The sequence below is a fragment of the Pinus tabuliformis genome, chromosome 4_2, assembly GCF_031772625.1.
Source record: "Pinus tabuliformis cultivar Carrire ecotype Pingquan chromosome 4_2, CPIR1, whole genome shotgun sequence".
Taxonomy (NCBI): domain Eukaryota; kingdom Viridiplantae; phylum Streptophyta; class Pinopsida; order Pinales; family Pinaceae; genus Pinus; species Pinus tabuliformis.
The window spans coordinates 1,137,919,464-1,137,936,592 of NC_142304.1; the positions used below are offsets into that span (position 1 = coordinate 1,137,919,464).

Below are 17,129 nucleotides of genomic sequence, written 5' to 3' on the forward strand. Positions count from 1 at the left end.
GTGTATTCCTTTTTCCTCCTGATGGCAATGGTGCTTGGAAGGTTATTGTTTAAATATTACAGGATAGGTAGTTCTGCTCTGAGTTTGAGTTTGCCAAGGATGAAATCTGATTCAAATTCGAACCAGATTTCATCCTTGCCAAACTCAAACTCTGAACCATGTGATTTCATTTGCAAGTAATCATAGATATAGAGAATGGTAGAACCCAACATCTCTGTTCTGAAATTTGAATAGTGAGAACAGGCAGTGAGGGACTGTCTTGAATTTTGCTATAAATAGTGATATCTCCCTTGGATCTTGTAACATATGGGACACCTAAAAGTGGACTCCTCTGCAGAGAGAGAGGTACTCTGCTGTATATTATTAAGGAAAGTGATTTTTCCCTTGAGATCTCATATATCTGGTTTTGAGCGTGTGTGATCATTTATTGCATTCATGTCATCCATCTGACCATCCAACTTGCTGGTTTCGGCATGGAGAAGTTGGTGAAATTGGGACACCACACCAGGCTGGATCACCATATGTTTAGGGATCTTTATTAATTCGATGAATTTTGAATTTTTAGGGCATAGGAGCATATTGAAATGAATTTGTTAGCCTTTATTTGTTGCAGGATGTTAATTCTAGCCGTAGGCATACCGCTTGAATGTTTATATTAAAGGTACATACTATTTGAACTCTAGTGGTGCCTAATTTGTTTACCTCTTATAACCTTGCGAGGTGCTACTGCTAACTTTATTGTTGTTGAATTTCACCGGGTTAGCAATCAATCCAACCCCATGTGGCCAGATATTATGTCTTGAACTTTATACTCTGGAAGTATATTTTATTTATTCATAAGATATTCATTCATTCAGTTTATATCAATTCATGCTTGTGGTGCAGGAAGCAAAAAGAGAGGAGCAGGGTTCTATAGATATTGGCGGGCAGGATTCAGAAAAAGCTCTGCAAAAATATTCAGATGATGTCTTTAAAAAGGTTAGCTATGTTCTGTTTGTTTGACTGAAATCTTTACATTTATGTTGTACTAACAAATCTTTGGGAAACCATTAACTTCCATTGTAGGTGAATGCAACTTTGCATAATTACATGAGATGCCATCAATGATGAGCCAAATTTCTGAGAAATGAGCAAATGATTCTCCTAAGTACATTTGGCATTCTCTTTTTATTAATATTACCCATTGTTTTCTTTGAGAATTAAAGTGCTATCAATGACAAACAAAATTTCTGAAAATGAAGCAAATGATTCTCCTACTAGTTACAGTTAGCATCCTCCGTTTTATTAATATCATCCATAGTTTGAAATGTTTATTCTTTGATGCAGCTCAATAATATTGAACAACAACTGGAAGACTTTCTTGGAGCAGCAACTTCCAATTCCAGGTGATTTTCATGTGTGATTTCTCTTTTGAAACATTTTCTTCTTATTTTGTTTCAATATTTCATTTCAAGAGAGTGATAATTATCATATAAATACTTCTAACAGGCACCAAAAAATCCAAAGTGGCTCCTTTGCATTCACATATGATTTAGTGGGAAAATAAATTAATAGCCTTGTTGCCTCAAAATCTAACGAGTCTTGTAAGGGGTTAACCTACAAGGAAAAAGCTAGATTAAGGGACTGTTGTCGCTCAGATTGTACAGGTACCGCAACAACGGCTCAGGGCGGGGGTTGTCACTTTGATCCCCGCCCACTCCATTCTAGCTGTCTCCAACAGCAGGTTATGGGGGGTAGTCCCTATGGTAGTGAGATGATGGAAATAAAGTTGGGAACCAACTTGCCCAGGAGACATAGTTGAGTGGCCTAACTACTTAGTTTAATTTAGGAAGATTAAAAATTCGATTAGATTTAGAATTGAGACCAATGCCTTATGGAGTCAAAAGTTCTATCTTATTATAAATTGTGACCAAGTCGCCGGATGGACAACTTCTGTTTATATGATTGACTAACCTATATGCGATGCAACTCCTAAGACCCAAGTGTGATGCAAAGATCTTGGTTAATTTTTAGATTATATGCTTAGTTTAAATGGAACCTTTCCCTTAATTGTTTTGAGAAACAGTGTTCAGAGTAGGTTGTGAGATAGAAGCCAACGGGAAGCAGGCAAAGGCCTGATTAACGATCTCCCCCTGTGTTCCAACCACCCATTGCGTCGAGGTGGAGACCATATACAATGGGTAGATGCAGATATGGAAGAGAAACCTGAGGTAGAAAAGTTTTTATTTTGGACGAGATGCCTGAAACAAAGTTCATATTTTGGGAAGAAATGTCTAAGGATGATAAGTCTTTTGAGCATATGCATACAAAGGAAGATGTTAAGAAAGAAGTTGCTACAATAAAGGAAGCAGATGGAGATCTGATGAATGGCTTGAAGGTTCCAGTGTTGCATGAGGAAAGGGTGCTGGAAGCACCTAAAGGGACTCCAAAATCTCATGATTTTGAAACTATTGAGTGCTTTATGTCTGCAGGTAGTGAATAATGTAAGGATAGAAAGATTCATAATTTTGTTATTTCAGTGGAGGAAACAACATTGGGAAGATATGTAGATACAATGAGCACAAGTAGTGGAAATTGTCAAGAAGATGAGAATGTGCAGGGAACAATGAGCTGGCTTGTAGATACTTCAGTTGATAAAGTACAAGAAATGTTGGAAGAGACCATGCAGGACTACAGAGGAGCAAGCATGGAACTTCAGAAAGAAGAAATGACAGTAGGAGAATGGAGTAGAACTATGGAGGAAACCTTGTATAAATACATAAATTGTTTATGGAAAATCTATCATTTTAGCAAGATCCAAAATATGAATTTGTTGGATCAGTCAGGTAAACTGAAATTGTAGTTGAAGGATATGCGACATTGGATACAAAATGAGCAGAAGTATAGAGAGATGGAAATGACAGTGGCCATACAAATTTTATATGGAAATTAGCAGCAAACAAATTACAGAATTGATGTATACCAGCAGAAGACAGAGCTTGACAATGGACTTGATGGAGCATGGAGATTGATGAAGGCGGCAACCAGATGGAGTTTCCATAGAGTTGAACGCATAGTCAGCAATAAGTTGCGATGGACTGAGAGTAATTGCACCAGCAAAATGTTAAGCAGGCAACAAAGCAAGAAATGGGATCTTGGAAAGGAGAATGTGCAGCAGACAGTGCAGTGGGATGGCAAGGAAGGAGCATATTACAGAAAGGTAGAAAAACAGTTGCAACATAAAGTTTGAGATCTAGGAGGATTTCAATCAGCCTATGGAAGCACATGGTCAAGAGACCATGAATCTTTTTCACCTTGGGAGTATGATGCAGGAGCATCCAACCTCCAAGTCAAATACATTTGACTAGACCTAGGGGTCATTCATTTACTAAGGGAGTTGGTTCCCTAATTGTTAATTATTTGTAATTTTCTATGTTTATAGGAATTCTATAAAAATTGTAATATTGATGTAATTGGTGTGTAATCAGATCTTCTTCTAAGAAGAGATCTGGGGAGGTTGAGTGAGTTAGAGAGATTTTAGAGTCCATTAGATCTTTTGAGGGAAATGTGGATCTAGAGGATCTAGAGATAGGCTTATTAGTTGAGTATATTCTGGATCTACACTAATTCTAGTTTATAATCCTTTTGTTTAATTGTAAGCCAAAAAGGAATTCGAGAGGGATCCATCAAAGGGAGAGTAGTAGAGGAGAATAGGAAGATTTGGAGGCCGAATATGGCCACAAGGCTGAGAAGGGCCAATTCAATGTAAATTTGGCCAGGAGAGGCCTTTCGTAACTTTTGTACAAAACCTAAATTAATAGAAGAATTCCTATATTCGAATCCTTGTACATTGTGTGGAGTTGAGTCTTTGTTGTTGCACAAACTAGCAAACCTTGTGGAGAAGCAAAAGCTAGAGGACACAACAACACCCTGGGACAAAGCCCCACTGTCACCACAACCTAAGTCTCCTTCTCTTCACAGATTTTCACCGACGGAAGGAGTCCTAGTATTCCTCACTTGTGATAGATACAATGTTGCAGTAAACGCTGGGCTAGGGTGTGGTTCATCCCAGAAACGGAAACAAAACGTTGAAACGCATTTGGTATGGGCCTGAAACGTGTTTCAAACTATACGAGCACATTTCACAAGGATAAAACGTGGCCTGTGTGGCTTGAAATGCGTATCAGGCCCGTACGACTATGTTTTTGGAAAAAAGGGTGATTTATTTTTTTCTTTTTTCATTCTAACTATTTTAATTGGTGATTAAAATAAGGTGTGGATGTTTTTTGATGTCTCTTGCAAGTTATAAAAAGACTCTAGCCTCATTCCTTCATCATACGAATTGAGCAAGTCGTTTCACTTGGAAAGGGGCGATTTTAGAAAGGAGAAAAGAGGAAGAGAGTAGTGGTTTTAGCTAGGGTGATTTCAATTGTGAGAAAAGGAGGTTTCAAGAGCAAGAAAAGGAGATTTCAAAAGCAGATTCAAAGCAAGGAGGTCCCAACTATGACATTCTTAATTTTGGCCTAGCTACAACCATCTTTCCCTTGTGTTTTGTGGCATTTTGGAGTAGCTTCAACTACAACAAATTAATTTTGGTATGAAGTGTTATAGCTCAAACTAGCAGGGGGTCCCAAAGGGGCACTTGCTAGGTCAAGAGAAACAATGAAGCTTATGCCCACTGTCACCACAACTAAAGCTTCCTACTCTTTACAGACTTTCACCGATGGGAGGAGACCCGATATATGGAGAATCACTTGTGAAGGGTATATCCAAGATGGATATGAAGTCATTTTAATGACCCTTTCCTAGTGAGACTCAAGAATGGGACTTGCTTGCTTCTCAAGAAAAGTACAAAGTTTTCTAGGAAAAGGGGGTGAGGATTTAAGGGCTAGGTTTAAGGGGTGTGAATTGTAAAAGAACTTCCCAATCCCTAAAATCCTTACGGAACTTGGTTTCCCAAGTGGTTTTTGAATAATTAACTTTGATAAGGTATGGGACCAAGTGGACCCAGGGTAGGTCAAGAGGAGGGAGTTTAGCAACCAATGATGAACCTGACTTAAACAAGGAGGAAAAGTGGATCAAAGAATTGATTTTCATGTAAAGGTGCAAAATGATCCCTATGAGGAACTAGCCTAGGGAAACTTAGGGCAAAAACCAATCTTGAGGCTAGGGTTTGGGATATCTCACAACCCCACCGTCGGAATTCCCTTAAATTGCGAGGCCTAGGGGAGACACCAGCGCAGTAGAGGTGAAGAAATCAAAGTTTTTCTATGGGTGGTTTGTTGAGAAAATGATGCCTGAGGAGCCCTAATGTGGCTAGACCTATAATAAAGTAGAGGTGAAGAAAAATGATTCTTTAAGTGATCACCTTATGGTAGACTAGTGTCTAATCCTTTGGGGAGATTGGAGTCAAGAAGAATATGAGAATGGACTTTGTTTCTAGGTCAAGGAGGCTTCAAGGACAACTTCACTTGTGTTTTAGGGCAAAGGAGAGTGACCTTAATGTGAAAATTCGGTGACCCCAAATCCTACTGCAGCAACTGATAATGTTTCTTCTATTTGTTAAATTAATCAAACAAATTACTTGCAGTTTCCTACAACAAATATCGAAACATATACACTGCAGCCTTCACAAATACAATACTGCGAAAGAAATAAAAACACTGGAAGAATAGATGCACACACACAATAATACACTGTTATTTTTGGACCAATGTCCTCGGAAAAAACCCAACTTGGGAAAATCGGTGCAACAACTGAGGGTTTTATTATTATGCAGTAGTAAATCTGAGTACAAATCTATGGAAGCTCAAATCTAGCTTTCCATACAGAGAAAATGACTGACAGAAGTCTAGTGAGAAAAATCTCACTTCCACTAGTGATCTGACACTGACCTTAGCTCAAGATGAGCTGCTCCTTGCTGCCTCTACATCACCCTACGCAGATGTGTGTCAGCCTTGCTCAGACCAACATCTCTCTCACTCTGTTGATCAACTGCTGCCTTGGAAACTCGATCTTCTTGGCCTCTAGGCTCCCGCTCCGGCTTCTGCCACTAAATCTCGAGTTCTCTTCAGCAAAATACGAATCTCCCTCTGAAGCTTTGCACTGCCTCTCTGCATTGCATCAGCCTCTCTGTGGAGTATGTTGTCTCTCTGCTATGCACTCACCGGACTATAAAAACTTCCTTTTGGTCTTACTATCCTTGCCCCTCTCACTGCTTCGAAACTACTTAATCACCTCCGACAACTCACAACTGTTACTCTGAAGTTCGATTTCCCAACAATATCGAATTTCTGGTGGCTCCAAGTGTGTTCTCTAACCCCCATCGAATTTCTTCTGATAATCTCTCGTTGAGGCTTCAACGACCAAGAATAAAACATAATCGATGGCTTAGATTAACTAGAAATCGATCCATGTATTCTTCTAGAACACTCTCACCATGACTTAATTAATACCCTTTAATTAACCAGATTTCCTAAGTTTAGACTTAGGAACCATTAAAAAAAGCTAATATTTTAATTAAGTCATCTCTAGGTAGAATTTCCAGAAACAATTTCTAGGTTTAGGAGAATACATGTATTCTAGCCTCTCCACAAAATTTCGTGGTTAGAACACATCCAATGCCTACCAAAATCAACACTCCCTCTTAGCAAGGAGAGTGTTTTAGCGTTGCAACCCACTGAAGCAACACCCTGTCTTTGTACCACCTCCTATTATATTGTTGATGTTTGGTTGTTGCTACCCACCAACTACTGCGCAACTCTGATAAACATTGCATCCATGCTGCTGCTGGCCCCGCTGAACTACTGCCACCACTACATTTGCATTGCAACTCCCTTCTCCATCTGCTGCTGCAATTGCAACAACTGCAATGGAAAAGCATCCAAAATTACTAAACCAACTGTGGTCAGTATGATGCATCTGTCACCCGAGTCCTGGCTGCTGCTAGACTCTGTGTTGTCACTGAAGCCTTATCGCTGTTGTTGACTCTGCTTTGTGCCATCTACACTGCTGCCAACTCTGCATTGCACTGCCCAGTATCTGACCTGGTACTAGCTACTGCATTTGTCACTCTAGCACCTGACTATACCAACTGCCATTGATCCATCCTACTATTGCATGTCTTGGGCTCCCGTAGCAAGGTATTGATTCATGAGGTGGACCTCCTCGCAAATCCTGCCCATCTTGCAGCTCTTTGGGGCTACAAAACCAAATTGCCCCACCTCATCCTTGGAGGTATCTCGGTGACCATGGCAAACTCTTCCTCCAATCTGGAGGACAACTTGTCGATCTTCGCGGATGCAGTCTACTGATCTTGCTTCTCCTCTTTGTCCTTCTTTCTGAGAGGACATTAAGTGTTGTAGTGGCCAAGTTCAACACCCCTGAAGCACTTGACCTTGGAAATGTCCTCCTTCCTCCTACGTTGCTCCTGCTACCCCTTAGATGTGAGGGCCACATCTTCCTCTTCCTTTACTTGCTTCATCCCACTACTGTTGTTGCTACCATTGATGGTGCTCTTCACCAGATCTCGCCTCATCTCCTGCTGCTGCAGATCATCCCACATACGATCCCAATCTAGCAGTTTTTCTCTACCCAGGATACTTTGGACGAAAATTGTTGATTTTGGGTAGCATCGGATGTGATCTATCTCCGACATTTTGTAGAGGGGCTAGAATACATGAGATCTCCAAGACCCAGAAATCGTTTGGAGAAATTCCACTCGGATGAGGAGTTATTAAAATAATTAATATTTTTAATGGGTTCCTAAGTCTAAACTTAGGAAAATAAAAATATTAATGGGTATTAATAAAGATAATGGTGAGAAGCTTCTAAGAGACGAGGATCAAGTCTTTTTAATCTTAACTTTTGATTAGAGACTTAATCTCGGTCGTTGATTCTTCAACAGGAAAAGTATAAGAGAAGACTTGAGGATCATTTGGAGACACATCAGCAGATACTCAGTATCCCAAGTAAAATCAATTCTCAAATAGAAGGAGATCGATTTTAGAGGGAGAGTCGCATGGTGGAGGAAGAAGAGGGTATCAACAGTAGTCAGTGACTGAGGAGGAGGTGACACGGGGGTATCAGAGAGAGCGCAAAGGAAGACGCAGTCGTCACGCAGGCTGATGCAGAGGGATGTAGAACCACACAGAATAACGTAGAAGTGAGGCAAAAGTGGGAGAAGGGTCTCCAAGGTGTTAGAAAGTTTCTAGGAGAAGGATGAACCTTGCCTCAGGTGTTTTCTCTCAGTTTCTTTGTAAAATCATTCCTTGTAAATGTTGAAATTTCTAAGTCTAACATGTCAAAAATTCTTCCTGCATTATCTGGTTTATTTCACCTACTTGTTTATTTCTTAACAAGTTATTTAACCATATAAATACTGAAAATAAACACAAATGCAGTCTCAACCATCTACAGATCATCAACTGAAAATAACAAACAAACACACAAGGGACACCGTTATTTTTGGACAATCGTCCCTGTAAAAACCCAACTTGGCAAAACCGGTGCAATAGTTCTGAGGGTTTTATTATTAAGCAGCTTTCTTGAGTACAACTAGGGTGTCGAACTGGCTCACCCAACAGAGAAATCTTTTTGGCAGTAATACCTCTCTTCAGAAGTAGATATTCAGCAAATCTGCTCCACGAAAATCTCTCCAATGCTTCTCTGAGGCTCTGCGTCAACCTTCCTAGCCTCTGCATCACTCTGAAGCCCCTTACGTCAGCCTTTTGTTGTTCTGCGCTGGCTCTCTGGCCTTCTATGTCACCCATGCAGGCCCTGCTAGCCTCTGCGTAGTCACTCTAGCCCTCTGCGTGGCTCCTTCTGGCTCTGCGTAGCCTCCTCCGCCTCTGTGCTGGTCCTTCAACATTATCTCTGCCTCTTTGCTATGCACTCACTGCCCCTCGCTGCAACTCTAATCACTTGTTTGAATTTTCTCAGCAAACTCCGCTCCAGAAAATCGAACTGATTGATCAATCTTGGTGTATCTCCAACTGACCCTCAAGCCTCCTCTTATACTTTTTCTGTTGAGTCTTTAATGGCCGAGATTAAATCTTTAATCAACGGCTAAGATTCAATTTGGCTTGACCCATATCTTTTAGAACATTCTCACCCAGTTTTATATTAATAACCATTAATATTTTAATTTTCCTAAGTTTAGACTTAGGAACTCCATTAAAAATATTAATTATTTTAATATCTCTCTAACCGGGTGGAATTTCCCCAAACCATTTATGGGTCTTGGAGATCTCATGTGCTTTAGCCTCTCCACCAATTTTCATGGCTAGAGCACATTCGATGCTACCCCAAATCAACACTCCCTCTTAGCGAGGAATGTGCTCTAGTAATGCTCCACCACTGAACATCACCCTGATCATTTGGCACCGGTACCTGTGTTGATGCTTGGCCTGCTGCCCAACATCCTCTGCACTGTTGCCTCTTGTACTGCTGCCCATGGCTCTGCCACTGCCACTGCTACATTTGTATTGCAGCTCCCTCTGCATCTGTGTTGCTGCTGGTCCTTCCTCCCAACATTGCATCTGCACTGCAGCTCTCTCTCATCATGTTGCATCGTGCTCCCCATAGCACTACCACTGCTACTGTTGCACTGCAACTCAGTTACTGAGATGTAAGTAACTGATCTACCCAACTACTGACATCCTTGTCAGGCTAGAAGCCCCCTGATGCTGAAGCTACCTCTGCTGCTATCCTGTGCTCCCTTTGCTGCCTCTGCGCTACTGCAACACCTCTGTGCCTCTCGCACTATTGTAACCACCATTGTGCCTTTCTGCACTAGTGCAACCACCTCTGTGCCTCTCGCGCTGTTGCAACCCTCACCGCGCTGCTACAAATCCCTGCACTCTAGCACTGTTTTGCTGCTCCATCGACATCTTGCTTCCACTAACATCCGTCATCCTGCTACTGTCTCTCGGGGCTCCCATAGCCGGATATGATCCAAGAGTTTGGGTACCTCAAGGATCCTGCCCCGCATCTTCTGTAGTCCTCTTGACTGTAGCTCAATGTCTCCCCACTTCTTCTCTAGAGGTGCATGAGTACTCATGGCACAGTCGTCATCCGTCTCGACTTCTTTCTCTGCCTTAGTCGGAGTTGCCTTGGAGTCAGAAGCCTCTCCCTTATTCTTCTTCCTGGGACACTGGGTTTCATAATGACCCAGCTCCCCACAATGGAAGCACTTTATCTTGGAGATGTCCTTTTTCTTCCTCTTCCCCTGTTGTCCCGTAGATGCCAGAGCCGCATCCTCCTCCTCCTCTTTCTTAATTCGACCTCCTTTGCTGATACTTCTCGCCTTGGTCAGCCGTCTGATCTCTTCTTGGTGAAGAGCTGCCCACATCTCTTCCCATCCTAGAAGAATAGCTCTGCCCAAAATGCTTTGGACAAATGTCTCCCAATCCTCGGAGGCTGCATTCAGGGCAGTCCTCACCATGAATTCTTGATCCGGCGTCGCCCTTATGGAAGTAAGTTGGTCTCGAATCTCCTGCAACCTGCTGAGGTATAGATCTATCTGCTCCCCCTTCTGCATCTGATACGATGGCAGTTGATTCTCTAGTAGCATCATCCTTTGCACCGAAGTGCCTTGATATAATGTCGTCAAGGTATCCCACATCTCCTTTGCTGTGTTCTTATCAGGAATTTGTTGAACTACATGATCCTTGACCCCATCAAGGATTATGCACTTTGCCTTGGCCATTGCATCCTCATACCTTTCGTTATCAGTTAGGACGACTGGGATAGCCCTTGATGCAATGTCTATCCAGAACAGACAGGATCCTGACCTTCTAGGTGACAAAGTTGGAGGCCCCATCCAACTTGTCCTGATCCCTCAATCCGTTCATTGCCATCTCCGCTCTTCTCCTCAACTCCCTCTGAGTCTCGGCTTCCTTCTTGGAAGTTTTCTCCTAGACTCTCTCTCCGTCTCGATTTCCCTCCTGGAAATCCTTCTGCCAACAGTCAAACCACTCCTCTCCGATCCTCTTTACACCTGCAACATGGATCTAGATTTCTTGGCTAGAAATCCTCCTAGGTAGCGACTCCCTCTACCTTGGTTCTATCCCGTTAGGTATTGTTCTGCTTCGACAACAACAACACCCCACTAGCTTCCCAATCCACAATTTGCCCACAGCTCCCTAGGCCCCAACAACTGAAGAAACGGAGCCTCTTAGCTCTACGCAATCCCTGCAAGGCGGAATCTTTCCTCTGGCCAACTGTGTCACTCCTACCTGGTTGAGTAGGATGATGTGGATCTTCATGAGCCTCTTCTACCTCTCATTGCCTCTGCGTTGGCCCTATCCCTGGCTCTAAATGATGAAGCAAGCCCGTTGTGTCACTCCTTCTCTGTTGCCTTCTACTTAGGAACAACTATGTCTCTCGGAATAGTTGTTTCTGCTGCAAATTTTCTGATTTAGCTGGTGCCTTCACTTCTCCTGTGATCTACAATGCTCTGATACCATGTTGAAATTTCTAAGTCTAACACGTTAGAAATTCTTCCTGCGTTATTTGGTTTATTTCACCCACTTGTCTATTTCTTAACAAGTTATTTAACCATATAAATACTGAAAATAAAGACATATGCAGTCTCAACCATCTACAGATCATCAACTAAAAATAACTGACAAACACACAAGGGACACCGTTATTTTTGGACAATCAACCCCGGAAAAACCCAGCTTGGGAAAACTAATGCAGCAATTCTGAGGGTTTTATTATTGAGCACCTTTCTTGAGTACAACTAGGGTGTCGAACTGGCTCACCCAACAGAGAAATCTTTCTGGCAGTAATACGTCTCTTTGGAAGCAGATATTCAGCAAATTTGCTCCACGAAAATCTCTCCAACGCTTCTCTGAGGCTCTCAGCCAGCTCTCGTGGCCTCTACATCACACTGAAGCCCCTTCCGTTAGTCTTCTGCTGCTCTGCGCTGGCTCTCTGTCCTTCTGCGTCACCCACACAGGCCCTGCTAGCCTTTGCGCAGTCACTCTGGCCCTCTGTGTGGCTCCTTTTGGCTCTGCATAGCCTGCTCTGCCTCTGCTCTGGTCCTTCGGCATTATCTCTGCCTTTGCGTTGGTCCTTCTGCACTATATCTGCCTCTTTGCTATGCATTCACTGCCTCGTTGCAACTCCGATCACTTGTTCAAATTTTCTCAACAAATGCCGCTCCAGAAAATCGAATTGACTGATCAATCTTGGTGTATCTCCAACTGACCCTCAAGCCTCCTCTTATACTTTTTTTGTTGAGTCTTCAACGGCTGAGATTCAATCTTTAATCAATGGCTAAGATTAGATTTGGCTTGATCCATGTCTTTTAGAACATTCTCACCTGGGTTTATATTAATACCCATTAATATTTTAATTTTCCTAAGTTTAGACTTAGGAACTTAGGAACTCCATTAAAAATATTAATTATTTTAATATCTCTCTAACCGGGTGGAATTTCCCCAAACCATTTCTAGGTCTTGGAGATCTCATGTGCTTTAGCCTCTCCACCAATTTTCATGGCTAGAGCACATCTGATGCTACCCCAAATCAACAGTAAAGCGATTGTTGCTGAAGATTAATAAACCCTCATCTGTTGCACCGGTTTTCTCACATTGGGTTTTTCCGGGGACAATTGTCCAAAAACAACTATGTTGATGTGATTGGTTCTTGTGTTTGTATATCATTGTTATTTTCTCTATGTAATTATGTGATAACTTTAGTAAAATTTATTTTAATGTTTACTGAAGGGATTTCGTAAATAACTTATTGTGAGAAATAAGTAGGTAAAATAAATCAGTTACTGTAGTAGAATTTCGGGTTAGAATTTTTCACAAAAACTTGCCATTCTTCAAAAACGTTGTTCAGAGCTAATTGTACCAATTTTGTAGGCTGGGGCGCTGACCCTACTGAACACAGCTGGTCCCGGACATCGTGAAGCCTAGTAAGCAAGGGGTTTATGCGCTCCCCTTTCTACATCCTCGTGCATCTCAATTTCTCCTCAAGATACATCTTTCATTGCTCGGAAGATCTTTCATACAGCATAGCAAGTGCCTCCCACATCTGTCGGGCAATATCTTTGCCATCTATGTGAGATACCACGTGATCTCTAACCCCATCAAGGATCAGCCTCTTTGCTTTCGCCATCTCCTTCTTGTACTTCTTAAGCGGATCTGCATCTGCGGGTACAACTACCACACTATCGATGTAAGTCTTGAGATCATGTTCATCTAGAAGGCAGGAAATTCTAGCCTTCCAGATTACATAGTTGGAGGTTCCCTCCAACCGATCTTCATCTCTAAACCTTGCTGATGCCATCTCTGAAAAATGTTGAATTCCTCCTCTTCTCCTCTGCGTAGCTGCTGCCCAACTATTCGCACTCCCTTCTAGAGTGAGAAACTCTGCACACAACTACTGCTGCTCTGCTAGGAAAATTCAAACTTCTTGGCTAGAAGTCCCTCGAGGAAAGAATTCCCTCAGCGTGTGCTCTTCCTACCTCCTGACACTATTTTGCACTAGCAAACTGCTGCAAAATCTGCGTCTCAGCTGAAGATATACTCTGTCTAGAACTTTGACTGTGCAAATTTTAACCAAACAATGTAAAGGTCTAATTGTTCAATTTTAACTAGACAGGAATCGAAATATAAAATTTAAATTGCAAAAGAATACCTGGAATTAGTTGAAGGTGTTTTTGACTGAGGTTGTTCCCGTTGTTGCAGTTACCAAACCGCCCTTTTGACCTCCTAGCCTATCTTGGGTTTACCTATACGGTCCTAAGATCCAGAAGACAAATCTTATGGCCCCCATGCCCAAAATTCCAAGAACAATCAAGCTCAATATTGGTGACTCTGTTAGAAATTCTCATCTCTCTGTATAGTTCCCAAAAATCTCCTCTAGTTTCACATTATTCTTTCTAACTCCCAAAAATGAACTCCCCCTTTTGAAATGCCTTTCCCATCTTATATAGGATCATGTTCTGCCTCCAAACAGTGACCCCTCATTCGAGGTTCCTCCAGCGAAGGGATAAGGTGATAAGCTTTCGCTGAAGTCTAAGCAGGCATCTGCAATCTACACTAATAGTTGACAACAAACTCCTTTTAATAAAACATTTATATCTTGTTGTATTTGTTGTTTATGTTATAACTCCTTGTGACTTTATATTATGTTCCCTTTTGATTGCATAATGTATATATTATGGATTCTTTTAAGTTTTTATTGTTTGTAGGTTATATATTCTCCTTTTAGTTTATATAAAATTTAATATAAATATTATCATTTATTTGTATATTATGTATTATATTTTCCTTGCTATTTCTATAATATGTATTATATTTAATTTATTTTTGCACCATATATATTATATTCCCTTTTATTTTGTGCAATACATTGTCTTTCCCCTTTATTTCGTATAGTTATATATATTATGATGGTGGTACATACATTAAGTACCTCACACAATATGTTTAATATTTATGCGAGTTAGGTATTCACTTAGAACTTTCAATAATTAGTTCGTTTATCTTTTTCTTGACAATTTTCATAATAAGTTAATATGTATACTAGTGCAGTGCATGCGATGCATGCATATGTAGCTATCATATGCATGCCTTGTATGCATGCTAATATTCCTATTTTGCTTATAATTTGAGATGATCATTACACTCTGCAAGGAGAAAATGTTGCGTCTCCCTCTATCACTGGTAAGATCTGATCTAGAAGATCTAATTTCTCTGTCGACTCTCTCGGAGAAATAGATCTTTCCTCAAAAACTCGACCCTCTTGGCCCAAGGACTGCACTGCCTCTTGAGGGTTTCGAACTGCTGCCTATGCAGAAATTCGAACCTCCTTCTCTGTTGCTAGTGAGCTCTATTCTATCTGTGCTTCGATACCATGTGAAAATTCGATAACCCCAAATCCTACTGCAACAATTGATAATGTTTCTTCTATTTGTTAAATTAATCAAACAAATTACTTGCAGTTTCCTACAGCAAATATCGAAACATATACACTGCAGCCTTTACAAATACAATACTGCGGAAGAAATAAAAACACTAGAAGAATAGATGCACACACACAATAATACACTGTTATTTTTGGACCATTGTCCCTTGAAAAACCCAACTTGGGAAAACCGGTGCAACAGCTGAGGGTTTTATTATTATGCAGTATTAAATCTGAGTACAAATCTAGGGAAGCTCAATTCTAGCTTTCCATACAGATAAAATGATTGACAGAAGTCTTGTGAGAAAAATCTCACTTCCCTTGGTGATCTGACACTAACATTAGCTCAAGATGAGCCACTCCTTGTTGCCTCTGCACTGCCTTTGCGTCACCCTACGCAGATCTTTGTCAGCCTTGCTCGGACCAGCATCTCTCTCACACTGTGGATCAACTGCTTCTCTGGAAACTCTATTGTCCTGGCCTCCAGGCTCCCACTTCGGCTCCTGCCACTGAATCTCGTCTTCTCCTCAGCAAAATACAGATCTCCCTTTGAAGCTCCGCGCTGCCTCTCTGCACTGCGTCAGCCTCTCTGTGGAGTATGTTGTCTCTCTGTTATGCACTCATCGGACTGGAAAAACTTCTTTCTGGCATTACTATCCCTGCCCCTCTCTCATTGCTTCGAAACTACTAAATCACCTCTGGCAACACACAACTGCTACTCTGGAGTTCGATTTCCTAGAATTATCGAATTCTTGGTGGCTCCAAGTGTGTTCTCCAACCTCCATCGAATTTCTTCTTATAATCTCTCGTTGAGACTTCAACGACCAAGATTAAAACATAATTGACGGCTTAGATTAACTAGAAATCGATCCATATCTTCTTCTAGAAGATTCTCACCATGACTTAATTAATACCCTTTGATTAACCAAATTTCCTAAGTTTAGACTTATGAACCATTAAAAAAAAGTTAATTATTTTAATTAAGCCGTCTCTAGGTGGAATTTCCATAAACGATTTCTGGGTTTTGGAGAATACATGTATTCTAGCCTCTCTACAAAATTTCGTGGCTAGAACATATCTGATTCTACAAAAATCAAGACTTGAAAGCTTTTACACTTCATTTTGCAAGGTAAGATGGCTTGTCAAGATAAATGTTGACCTAGGTTGTCATTGATGTCAATATGGCAATATTCTAGATACTAGATGACGATATGAAGCCAAGGGGAAGCAAAGCAGATCCATGAAGAGACATGAGCAATGCCATCAGGATAGCGAAGCCATAAGCAGGAAGAGTTACCAAAGGAGGCATATCAAAGCATATTACAGGACATCAGAGCAAGAGAGGCGTTCATATATGCAAGGAGGTATTTGAAAGACACTGCCAAGCCAGAGGAGCCACATTGGAGCAAGAGGAGCTATAGGAGGAGCCATATATGTATATATATATATATATATATATATATATAGGGTTAAAGGAAACAACGGAGCAATATATACATGCAGGGTTAAAGGAGTGGAGAATATATATATAAAAATAGGCAAATGCATTATCCGAGGAGAAAACCTTATATATATGCGTAACCTTATATATATGCGTTTAAAGCTAACGGAGGCCAAAAAAAAACCCATATATATATATATATATATAGATATATATATATATATATATATATATATATATATATATATATATATATGCTTAACACTATCGGCGGCCAAAACTATGAATCCCCGGCAAATACACTATCGGAGGCCAAAACTCACGTATATATGCCTTTACACTATCGGAGGCGGAAAGCAGACTTGAAACCTTATACATGGGAGTGTTAAGTCGTATCGGGTTCAGCATACAATATTGCATTGGGACTTTAGGAGCGGAAGTCATACAGTGTTAAGCGGCCCCTTTGTGATCGCCGATAGTGATACATATATATGCGGACCGCCACAACATTGCAATATAAGTTAATCTATGATCGCATCCGTCGCATATCGCAAGCCGTAAAGCCTTGCCACATTGGAAGCACTGACTGCGATAAGGCTGTGGACCCGACGGGCATATTAACTATGGTTTAATACCATATCGCATCCGGTCCATCGGAGCAGTGGAGGATCGGCCATCGGCCATCGGCGGAGTCATGGGTGTGATATATAAAGGACCCCCGGGAGTCACGAATCACCGATTGCGATTTAAGCTGCGGACCCGATACAGTTTAGATGTAGGT

General features: G+C 41.1%; 1 protein-coding gene across 2 annotated transcripts in view; it reads left to right on the forward strand.

Annotated features, from left to right (window-relative positions):
* Window positions 1-17,129, forward strand: part of LOC149173681 (transcription factor GTE6-like) — a 359,882-nt gene that overhangs the window by 317,439 nt on the left and 25,314 nt on the right. For both annotated transcript variants that reach the window (XM_089424694.1, XM_089424693.1), the window contains exons 5-6: window positions 886-978; window positions 1,327-1,385. In XM_089424694.1, the coding sequence (XP_089280820.1) occupies window positions 886-978; window positions 1,327-1,385 (152 nt within the window). The remainder of the gene's footprint in view (window positions 1-885; window positions 979-1,326; window positions 1,386-17,129) is intronic.